At 39.5% G+C, this 12,807-nt stretch overlaps 1 protein-coding gene across 2 annotated transcripts in view; it reads left to right on the forward strand.

Annotated features, from left to right (window-relative positions):
• Positions 1 to 12,807, forward strand: part of cdkal1 (CDK5 regulatory subunit associated protein 1-like 1) — a 253,811-nt gene that overhangs the window by 33,748 nt on the left and 207,256 nt on the right. For both annotated transcript variants that reach the window (XM_040013109.1, XM_040013107.1), the window contains exon 4: positions 7,535 to 7,619. In XM_040013109.1, coding sequence (XP_039869043.1) covers positions 7,535 to 7,619 — 85 coding nt within the window. The remainder of the gene's footprint in view (positions 1 to 7,534; positions 7,620 to 12,807) is intronic.

Raw genomic sequence — 12,807 nt, forward strand, 5'->3', positions numbered from 1 at the left:
GCGTTTTTGTGTGTGTGTCTGACGAGCAGTGGGGGCGGCAGAGGAGGAGAAAGACGATATGTTAGAGATGAAGGGTGCAATGGATGGAGGGTACAGGACAGAAATAACAAGGGGGAGAAGTGCGTGTGAATGTGGGGGTGTCTGTGGGATGGGGCGGAAAGTGGGTCATGGTTTAGTCTGTATGTGAAGCACCAGGAGCATCAAAATGACCCGTAGGGCTGCTGTCTGCCCCTTCTCTCTGTCACTCACATGCACACGCACGTGCACACACGCACGTCCCAGTAGCTCTCATGTATCATCTACCAGTGTTGAAGACCCGGGGTGGGTGGGTTAGATTTTTGTGGTCTAGAACACGGTTTCCAACTTCTTCTTTTTCTTAAATGTCTGTGTAACTGTATTCATATCCTCTGTGTCGGCTCACACAAGGACAATTCTTCTTTTCATTATTTGAAGGCAGCGCTAGCTTTGATAGCTGATCCCTGCAGAGGTATTTAATTACCATGTTAGCAATATTTGGAGGGACTGTTACTGTAAGTCTTAGTAATTCGAGCTGCAGTTTACACCACGATGTATACTTTACAGCCTTACTGCAGTGCATAAGTCGACATATGACATTTTGAAACCTACACTTACTGTGGTTTAGGATTTTTAGCATAGTTGATCCAGTTTCTTTTTTAGAGAGGAAAATATTAGTCATTTGTTGATACGGTGGTGTTGGCTGATAAATCAGATTAAAGTATGGATGTTTCATAGTTTCTCTTAGGAGGTACTCTGCAGCTTCTCAGTCTGCAGCATGCGTTTGTAACGCCACGAACAGAACACCCAGCTGATCCGAGCTGAGGAGGGCAGAGCGTAGAAGAGTAACCCACAACCTGTTGTCACAAAAAACAGCAACAACTGAAATCTTAACTCAGAAATAGCTCCACATGCCAAATGTTAATCTTTGTGTATTTGAAGAGGAACAAATAATGAGATCAGCTTTTTAAATGGCCAAATAACGATATCATTAAAGGTGTCAGTGTTGAAAACCCAGTGTTGGTCAGGCTCTGCTTTTGTTTACATAAACACGCGGCACAGCATAGAAGAGCCACTTCGACAGGACAGGACTCGGCAGTTCATCTGCATCTAAAGGACAACAGTCACTCTTTCGATGATGCCAACGTTCACATTTTGGACAGAGAGGACAGATGGTTTGAAAGAGGAGTGAAAGAAGCCATCTATGTCCACTGTGAGCGACCATCTTTGAAGAGAGGGCGGGGCTTACAACACCAACTGTCTGCCATCTCTAATCCAGTTTTGAGATCCCTCCCCAGACACCTTAACGCCCACTCACATCCTGGGCCTTTTGACCTCAGTAACTCACATGATAGGGTGGGGCAAGGCTTCACTATGGGTTCATCTGAAACCTTGGGTGACTGTGACACACACCTGTTTTCACACCGTGGCGCGTGTGATTAGGTAGAGGATCAACAGGGGGTCCATGATCCTCTTGGGGGACACTCCCATAGGGTTTAAAATCTGGGACTCCCCACCAATTGCTCTTAGAACTGAAGAGGCTTCTCGGATGAGATCCAGATGCTTTTCTTTCCAAGCTCCTTAGACTACGATGACCTGAATGACTGAGAACCTTCACAGACCCACTGTGGAATTAGATTGTTTACCGCAACAAGCAAAACACTGAGACCGATCGCAAGTTCCTTAGGCTATACCAATAGGAAAACTCTGGATGAGGATAGTTTTAGCCTACTATAGCTGGTGAATTAACTGAAGATATGAATGTAAAGGGTTTTCAGTCATTTAATCATTTAGACCGGCAGATTAGTCGTCTAAGACCTGCTGAGTGGCCAGAATTTCAGTGTTTTCCTTTCATTTGTGTGTATACTTTAAAACATTTAGAATATGTAGAGAGGATTTCTATTTCTGTGTTCTCTTAACATTACCACAATATTTAAAAGGTGCTGTTGGGTTGGGGTCCAAATTCTGACAATAAAATTATATAGTGCCTCAAAAAGAGTTTTTTATTTTCACATCCTAATGAATTTTGAACCGGTCAGATACAAAATAAATGTAACTGTTTAATCTTGGTATGCAACACTGCTTTTGAAGACTGGTATGCCTCATCCTGGTAATATTGTAATGAGAAGGAACATACGCAACATCCACAGCATAGATATAAGCCAAAGCTCTTAACAGGGACTCTGTTGTTTTACTTGACTGAAATATCAGGTAACAGCTAAAAATGAAGCTTGTGCTCCAAACCTGCAGTTTGTTAAAATACTTGTTTTTCTTTTCTTTTCAGAGATGATCCAACTCTTTATTGCTTACAAGAAATGTAAAATTGAAAGACTTGTGGCTGTTATGGCTCAGCATTGGCGAGGAGCAAATCATTTGTCCACATAATAAAGTAGTTTCCTGTACGCTAGAAGATTTTCAAACCAACATTTCTGGTATTACAAAGAGAATAATAATATAAAAGAAAACCATCAAACCTCTGGTTTAACTGGAAAAAATGTGGGTTTAAATAAAGTGGGTCATTTAAAAGTAGAAAACGGCTCTTTTTACAGTAAACAGACAATTTACAGTTAAAATTTACAGTTTTCAGTGGTTAAAAACTGTAAGTTCCAGGCTAGTACTGGTAATTTAAAATGTATCCTTTATATCCAGAGTTCACGAAGCGGGCCATGCTGGCCACTGGTGGCCTTTTTGTAATATACTTTTCATGTCACACTATAAAGTGACAGGACTAAAGTATTTGTTCAATTTCAGCTTGTCTTTTGTAGCCATTGTTGCAGAGTAAACCTCGCTAACGTTGACAAATGAACCATCCTCTAAGCATGTTGCTGCCCTCAGTCGCGCTCGCTCCCTAAATTGGCACTCAATCATGAAAATTTGGAGAGCCTCTGCTTTTCATTATGGTTAGTTTGCCTGTAAAAATAATATTGGTAGTGGAAAATGACTTCTTATACATATTTTATGTGCTTTTATATCCTTATTGTTTAGTGCAAATGTAATTAGGCCCTAATAGGAAAATATAAAATTTATAATCAGTTAAATTTAGACACACAGACAAAACCACAGACATTTCTCATTTCTAAGTGCAAGACAACTGTCTGTTTACAGTAAACAAGTGAGTGAAATTTACAGTTTTCAGTTGTAAATTGGCACATCTGCATAAAGTACATGCGAGCATCGGAAATTACCGTATTCCCATTCTGCCTGTTATTGTTTGTGTTGCTCTGCTTTCTGACCCTGCAGCTGAGCCTACTGTCTGCTGCTCTGCGGGGTGCTGCGCACACCTGTGGGTAAATCAGCAAGAAATACAGTCATGTGCAAATACAGCAGAATTCATCATTTTGTAGTGTTTGTAAACCAAAAACATTTAAGTGTAAAGGTGAGCAGACAAATAGGACTCCGGCTCTGTTTTTAATCAGTTATGTTGATTGTGGTGGGTTTTGTTTTTACATTTATTTATTTATTTATTTTAAATGAAAATGTGTTCGGGTAAATTATCACCTGCCTCATTCCACACACGCTTTCAATTTCTCTCAGGATGACTTGTTTCTAAGTCAGTCCTACGCATTCTTTTATTCATTTTTATTCATTTTTATGTAAGAAACAATAACTTGCAGTCCCTTTTTTTTAATTTTTTCTCCTTTGATTTGGCCATTTTTCCATCCGTACTTACTTGATGAGTGCACCTGCTCCCAAACCTCCCATACATCATCTCCATAGGGAGCAGTGTGATTGAAATATGTTATGCATGACCCTGTGTATACGTCTGCACCCACACAGACACACACACTGACCACAGGTGCTGCTTTTCCAATATCCCTGTCTCTCTTGTATGATTTGGTTTTGGGGTGAAGTTAGGGTGAGAGGCAGAGACACACACACACACACACACACACACACACACACACACACACACACACACACACACACACACACACACACACGGCGTAAACAGAAATAACCTCAAGGTTAAGATTTAATCATTTGGGCCCTCTGTAGACGTACCGCACCTCCATTCACATACATAGAAATCAAAGCCAAGCTTTGTACACGTGCATGCACACAGGTCAATTTCTTTTTTTTTTTTATATATATTGGGGTCAACGGTTTGGGATTGCTGGAATTTTTCTAATAGTATTGGAGAAACTCACAAACATACAGCCTAAAAATATCAATCTGTTGTGGTCAAATGGAAAACATTTCTTACACTGAACGACATATAAAACAGGCTTTTTATGTGCGTGCTGCACACTGAGTGAATAGCCATTATTACATGCTCTCTGTCTTTGTTTCTCATAATATCAGATACATACATTTATGCACTTGCATATAACTATGGTTTCACCATGCAGGCCCTGATGAGTTTTTGTTTGGATATGCTGTGTAGAAATGTTGTTTTTTTTTTTTGGTTTTTTTGCTCTTCCATGTGTTCTGTGAAGTCTAAGAATGGCACAAAGGCAGGAACAGCACCATTAAACTTTTTACTTGTTACCCATTTACCCACTGGTGTCACCTTAGCACAGGGCTGGGTTACAGATCTTTATGTTCTGCATTAGATAAGATAAGTCAACAGTTTTTGTGCACTTTCTGTTTTAAGGCATTGTCATGCCATGGCAGGCAAAAATAACCAAATGACTTCTGTGCCATTGGCCGCACCTCTGTCTTAATGCAAATGTATGCAAACGTGAAATTCCAGAGATTTTCCAGTGACACGATGACTTTGTGGTTGGAATTTATCGGAGCTTAAATGGTGACTAAGTCAAGGTTACCGTGAGAAAGCTTTTGCTTTGATTGGCCAGCGAGACTAGAAAAGCGCTCTATAAAAGCAAGTCCATACCTGAGGATGAAGAGGCAGAGAACATACGCACGGACCCGTAATATTCAACTTAACAGAGGATCTAATGCAGACTTAATTTTTAGTCTGACCCTAGGAAATGTTTAGTGTCCTACTAAGTCATCTATAGTCTAAATTTGCACTTTGATTCACTGATTTTAAAAAAGAAAAATTCCACAAAACATGATCTAAAGTTCAGCTGCTGCCTGCCATTTAATCCATAACTACATAAAACCTTATTTTGCAAATGTACAGTCTTGCATCTTTGAGATTCTGCGTCCTCTGCACATCTACGTCTGGTTGGCTGCTTGTAACAGCCAGCGCCTGTCTTCTATTGTCACATGGTTGATAGCAGTTACGCCTGGATTAGTTTTCAGTTAGATGAAAATGTGAAAGAAGAAGCAAAAGCAACTGTCACTGAGAATGTGACAGCGACTGTCAGGGCTCTGTTAATGCGCCGCTCCCTCCGCGCCCTCTCTGTAAATGTTTAGTTAAATACAGCCTCCGTTTTCCAAAAATACAACACAATAAAGCGTCCTTTGACCCCAAACATCGTGTGATGTCATAAATGTGCCTTTGTATGTTAGCTTTGAGCTACAAGGTAATGCTTCTCCATTCAGGCTCATGTGATGTTGTATGCTTTTACATTTGCTGTTCACTTGATCATTCTTTAAGATCATTTGTATTTTTAATCAATAGATTAATTTCAAAATAAAGGCCCGTTGCTAATATGATATATTATAATTTATAATGAGGAAAAAAAGTCACTTTAAACTAAATAAATAAAAAAATAAATAAATCCAGGATGTGCACCATAATATTTACTGTAGTTGTTTTCTCTCTTTTTCCAGCATAGTTTTTGTCTCTGCACTAGCAAGCTTATTCTGTAGCTAGGATTGTTTTGTGTGTGTGTGTGTGTGTGTGTGTGTGTGTGTGTGTGTGCGCGTGTGCGCGTGTTTCTGTTAAATTGATGGAGAGCTTGTTATTGTTGGTCTGGAAAGCATCCCTTGGGACTGAGAGGAGAAAGCAACCACACAGCTGAGACCACTCTCACTAAAGTCCTGTGTGTGTGTGTGTGTGTGTGTGTGTGTGTGTGTGTGTGTCTGTGCGCCTGTGTGTTGGTTGCCTCTCAAATAAATGTAGGCATAATAAGAGCTTTTGCCAGCTGAACACTCTCTCTCTCTCTCTCACCTCCCCTCGTCCCTTCCCGTTATTCATTTCGCAATCATCAGCACAAATATACACACATTTGTAGCTTTAGGATTACTCATTATGTCTGGTCTTTCTATTATTAGTTTTGTCATTTAAAGAATTGATCACTCCAAACAGAAAAGCCCAAACAAACCCAAAACATGCTCGTGATTCATGCCCTACTGTTGTGAGTCATACGTAGTGCTTTTAGAAGGACTGTCTGTCTGTTTTGATGAGGCATCATTTAGTCAAACTTACTGTCGCATCCAGTCGACTAACAAACCTCAAACCTGCTGCATTTGTACATTTTAAAGATGTGGCGGTTTGCGTCTGTGCTTATGTGTTACTGAATTAATATCTCTGTTACAGATTGGTCATCATATTGAAATTTATTCTGTCTTATGTATTCAAAACTAGTGGCAAAGTGACATCATGAAGGTTTAAATTTTAACGACCTGGAATTTGAATATACCGAAAAATGTTGAATACTTGGTCACAGCATGAATGAGAGTGGAGAGACATTTGCATATATTTGTGTGGCACTATGAATAATTTAATAGTTGTTTCATTCTGGTTTGCCCTTGGTGCAGGAAAAAAATGGTATGTAGGCTGTTTGTTTGAGGCTTTTTTGTTTTAAATTGTTTGTTTTGTGAACTCTATTGACCGGTAGAGTTTACCTAAGGTACGCTGATTTTCTTTGGTAATTTTATTACATAAAACCACCGTATAGCACATTAACTATAATGCTGTGTGTGAGTATACTTGGCTGCAGCAGGGAAGATATCTGGTTTATGTGGCATAAAGGAGCAGCGCCCCACCACCAACGTGCCATTACATCCCCTCCAAATCTGTGTGTGACAGCTCTCCTGGCAGTGCTAAGATTCATACCATCGTCTCGAAAAGAGCGCGCGCGCGTGTGTGCGTGCGTGTGTGTGTGCGTGTGTGCGTGCGTGTGTGCGTGTGCTGGTTAAACATGTTGAAATGATCTTAATTTTAAGCAACTAGTAGTTGAGAATTTATCTTGTTTGGCACTTGACACGAAGGTGGTTTTCAGCTTTAAAAATTTAGTTGTATACTTGGTATATTATATAAGCTATATATATATATATATATATGAAAGTGCAGAAAATGCTAAGTGGACACAGGAATCAACCATGTTTTGTCAGAGACACTTTTTCCAGTGTGCTCTAATTCTAGTTTTCACAACATAGAGAAGTGGGAATTTACATGGGGTTAAAATTACCGACACACATTGGATCATTTTGTGAGTACAAACTGACTCACTGTGGAATTCAGACGCAAAGGAGTTCCACCAGAGACTAATTAAGCACTTCTTCATCTTTTAGGATGCCATGTGCTTTGTGCTTGACTCATGTATATGAGTTTCGGTTTGTTTTTTTTTCTGTGTGTTGGCTTCATCTTGGGTACTCATAACATTGTAATGCTACGTTTGCTTTTCCAGTCTGCAAAAATAAAATGTGTTGTCTCTCTTTGTAGATGACCCGACAGAAGCAGACGTGTGGTTGCTCAACAGCTGCACTGTGAAAAACCCTGCAGAGGATCACTTCAGAAACTCAATCAAGTAATGAAAAAGCACATGCACACAAACGATATGTATCCTTGTCTTGTTCGAAGGATCGTTACATTTTAATAGGAACTGGATAAAGAAGTGTTAGCTTTGCTAAGTAGGTCTTTTATATGGGGTTGTGATGGCTCATTTCTCTATCAGGAGAGTTTAAAATACAGAAAAAAAAAGTAAAAATATTTAAATGATAAGAAAAAAAGAATTAAAAAATAATATTAACACAAATTTAAAAAACTGGCATAGGTAGAATTGCTGCTCAACAGACAATCAGAAATAGTTTTCTACAAATTAATGTGTGCCAAAAAGATTTCCCCATTGTAGCGAGTTTGTTTTGTTATAATAATTATGTCTTATATTACTAAATCTGAATCACGATCACAACTATGTGTGACAAGGGAGCACAATTCACTCATAAATAAATGAACATCTAATTGTGTTTTGTTAGAAAACGTAATCCAGGATCAATTTAACACAAATGAACTACAAAACATGGCATGTTTAACACATTTTAAGCCAAAATGCAGAAGCACTAAGTGCAGCCTTACTTCTCCCATAGGAAATAAGAAGGTAAGTAGCCCCCAGGTGCTGCTAATCAAATGCACTTGATTAAGTGATCATTAACAAGGGTGAGCACATCTATAAAAGCAGAATTTTGTCCCTTTTGCTGGTGTGGATCATTCAGATGATCGTAAAGGAAATGCGAACATTTTTTCCAGGAGCGGACATCCTGAGTTCAGAGCATGAAATTCTCATCGAAACTCCAAAAAACCTAAGAGGTACATCTGAGACTTCATAGCCTCAATTAGCATGTTAATGTACAGTTAGAAGAAGGCTGAAAAGTATGGTTTGTTTGCAAGGGTTGCCCAGAGAAAGCCTCTCCTCTCTGAAAAGAACATGGCAGCACAGCTTAGGTTGACAAAGTTGCATCTGAACAGACTACAAGACTTCTGGAACAATGTAGGTCTGGGCGATATGAGGAAAATCTAATATCACAATATATTTTTGGCTATAACACGATATATATCACGATATTGGATTGCATTTTTTTTTTTTATACAACGCTTTTCGAGCCCCTCAAAGCGCTTTACAATTCCATTATTCATTCACTCTCACATTCACACACTGGTGGAGGCAGCTACGGTTGTAGCCACAGCTGTCCTGGGGCAGACTGACAGAAGCGACGCTGCCATATTGCGCCATCGGCCCCTCTGGCCAACACCAGTAGGCGGTAGGTGACGTGTCTTGCCCAAGGACGCAACGACCAAGACACACAGAGCTGGGGATCAAACCGGCAACCTTTTAAATCACCTCCCAAAACAAATTTTATTTGCAACCATAAAGTGCCTAAAATGCACTATTGCACTGGTATACTCATTCAAATCCACCATTCAGTGTTTTTTTTTTTTTTTTTTTTTTTTCACTTTGAATTCAAAAAATCTGAATGAATTAAAATGTTTGGTTTAAAGGCCCTAAATTTGCAGATTAATATTGCCATGGCAGTTACTCGATGTATACTCAATGGTTACGATAAAGCCGTTTTAACCATCGTACATGGAAAAACTCGTGAGGCATCAAGTACATTCGATATATCGCCCATCCCTAGAACAAAGTGGAGATGCTGGTCATGATGCACAGTGCCATGTTTGTCAAGACCAAACACAGGCAATGAGCACGGTGGTGGAGGGCTGATGTTTTAGGGGTGTTTTGCAGATTCAGGTCCTAGGCAACTTGTATACCAAAGTATTCTAGAGTCAAATGTAAAGCCATCTTTCTGACAGCTAAAGCTTGGTCCACAGTGGGTCAAGCAATAGGATAATGATCCTAAGCACAGCAGCAAACCTACAACAGAATGGTTGAAAAAGGTGTAACGGCCCAAAGTCCAAAACTTAACTTGATTGAAATGCTATAACAGGACCTTAAGAGAGCTATGCATAAACAAATGCCTGCAAATCTCAATGAACCAAGCCTAAACTTTATCCACAGCAATATGAGACACTGAAAAAGGTCATATGGAAACAGTTACTTTTAGTTGTTGCTAGTAGGAGGCTCTACAAGCTAGTGAATCCCGGGGTATACTTAGTTTGTATTAAAATAATTTTAAATTTTGTGAGGACTAGATGGATTTTTACCATATTCTGACTAATAAAACCCCAGACTTGACAGAGGGTTTACTTTACCATGACTGTAGATCTTTAAACATCTTTAATTATTTCAAAATGTACCTTTTTACTCCAACGTGGACATAACTGTGATGCTTTTTTTGCGAAAACCATTTTTCTTATGCATAATTTTGTGTGTGTGTTCTTTTTTACCCTTTTGCCCGGTGTCAATTTCCACCTACTCACTGTTCTACTGGTCTCTCTCAGCAATACACACACACACACACACACACACACACACACACACACACACACACACACACACACCTATTTGCATAAACACAGAGAAATTAAGCTAACTGTTTTGCATTTTGATTAATTTGCCTCCATCAGGGGCGCACACACCTGGCGGGTATGTGCTTTTGTTTGTGACTCAGAACTTGGATTTTGCTACTAAAGGTTTTAAGGTTTACTTTGAGTAAGAAATCCAAATCCCAAATGATTTAAGCACACATATATGTTTTTATATCCATATACTGCATATTATTGCATGCGGTTTTAACCTTACCATGCCAGTGTGAAGAGGGAATGTGGAATTAATGATCCTTGTCTAACATCAAGTTAGTCGTGTGAAATTAATATACACTTGAGCTTCTCTCCTGGGGCCTCTCGAGAGAGTGCAGGTTAACACGCTTTTGCTCTGACCTCAGCTGCTCCAGTGCATCAGTGGCCCACAGAGAGAACTAACAATAATCAAAAATACAACCTAATTAGATATCAGGGATTTTATTCTGTCTTAAATACTCAGAAAATTGAGAAAAATTTTAGTTATTGTTTGTTATTATGATATTCCTTTATTTTCTTTATTGCCCCTCTCATTACCAACAGACAACACACAGCATGGAGCACCAGCTGAATTTCTGCACCAGCCAAACAAAAGAGCTGAGCCCCAGTTAGCTTCACTTTGTTTTTAGATTTTACTCTTTTAGATTATTTGCATTTCGGGCTAAATCAGGCTAAAGCTTTAATTTATTATCTGCCACATTTTCATTTTGGTGGCTGAATTATTGCAATTGAATAACTTCTATCAAGGGAATATTTCAAGAGCTGAACAGTTTTACTTGGCCAACCTGATCAGTGCAATCTTCATGCTCCAGCTGTCTCCTGGTGCTCGGTTCTTTCATTCCTTTTGTTATGGCTTTTTTTTTAAATAATGCTTCGAATTTTCCAATTGAAATGCACGAAATAACAACACACTTCAGGACTTTGAAATGTCTTCCTCGTTGATGCTAGAGTTTTTCTTAGACTGGAAAATCACCCAGCTGTAATGCTAATGCAATTAATGCTCTATTCACTGAGAAGGACAAAAACACTCACACACAGATGCACACACGTACACAGAAGAAATGGAAAAGTTTTTCTCCCTTTCATCATTTGCAACGTGCAAGATGGAGACACAAAATGAGGGGGTACGGGATGTGAGTGAATCCAAATGCCGACATGTCGTTCCATTTTGTTCTTTCCCCCAAGAATTATTTTTTTTCTTTGCCTTCTCTTTGTATGATGGACAGAGAGAGGGGGGAAATGAGAGGAGGAGACAGGCACACGAGCTGCCTCGTGCTCAGTCACACGGTAGCCCTTACGCCTGCGCCTCCTGGTACCACACACTCACACTCAGACTTCGCACACACTTGCATGGGCTGGGGCAATATTTCTGTTCAGATAGTAAGGTCCATAGTTTGTTTGGACAAAGACAGTTTTTGTAGTTTTGCCTCTCTGCAACACTGCACTTGATTTAGACCTCGGTGGATATCAGCGAACACTGTAGCCACTTTCAGCTGTTGCTTGTTTGTGAGTCTCTGCCTTCAGTTTTGTATTTAAAAACTGAAAAGCTGTTCTGTTGGGTTCAGATCATGTGACTTGGTGTAATGTCAACCTGGTAGCCCATTTCGTTGCTTTGAGAAACTCTTGGATTGTTTTTGCTGTGGGTCATTATCCATTTGCACTGTTCAGTTTTCCAGTATTTGTCTGAATGTGAGCAGAGTACAGTCCTACACACTTCTTAATTCATTCTGATACTTCTGTCAGCACTCAGAGAATCAATAAACAGTTCCTCTGGCCTGTGCTATGCTACACATCATGAGCTTGCTCTCTCCTTCTCCATACTTTTCTCTCCCCATCAGCCTGCTTCAAGTTAATCTTGGTTCTAATGATGGCCTCCTGCACTTGCATCTATTTGGGCCTCATATTTAAAATTATAGTGAAAAGCTATAAAATACAAATTCAACACTTTGGATCATCATTTGATCATTTCGTTTGCCATTAAATAACAAGGGAGCAGGCCTCATTCGGCCATTAAACTGCTTTTCTTAGGGCCCAACTTGTTGCACCAAACTGTAGGTTATTTCATTTCATATGAATTCTTAAATTCTGCTTTGTGATAAGTTGACTTGTAACCTTGATAAAGTATGTACACTACCAGTGGAAAGGTTGGACACACCTTCTCATTCAATGGTTTTTCTTTATTTCTACGACTTTCTACATTGTAGATACAAACTGAAGACATCAAATATATAATGCAGGAGAAGAAATGGATAAATAAATCTAAATATGTCTTATATTTTAGATTCCTCAAAGTAACCACCCTTTGCCTTGTTGACAGTGCTGAAAACCCCTGGCCTTCTCTCAATGAGCTTCATGATGTAGTCACCTGAAATGGTTTTCACGTGTGTGCCTTGTCAGGGTTCATTTGTGGAACTTTTTGCCTTCGTAACGGGGTTGGGACCATCAGTTGTGTTGTGCAGAAGTCAGCTTGGTACACAGCTGACAGCCCTATTTGGCAACTGTTAGAATTCATGTTATGGCAAGAACCAATCAGCTAAGAAAAGTGAAACTCAGTCCATCATTACTTTAAAAACTGAAGGTCAGTCAGTTGCTAAAACTCACAAACTCATCAAACCCTTCAAGAAAACTGGCGCCCCAGGAAGGAAGACAAAGAGTCACCTCTGCTGCTGAAGATAAATTCATCTGAGTCATCAGCCTCAGAAATCGCAAGTTAACAGCGCCTCAGATGAGAGCCCAGATAA

The sequence above is a fragment of the Simochromis diagramma genome, unplaced genomic scaffold (assembly GCF_900408965.1).
Source record: "Simochromis diagramma unplaced genomic scaffold, fSimDia1.1 OVJJ01000618.1, whole genome shotgun sequence".
Classification (NCBI taxonomy): domain Eukaryota; kingdom Metazoa; phylum Chordata; class Actinopteri; order Cichliformes; family Cichlidae; genus Simochromis; species Simochromis diagramma.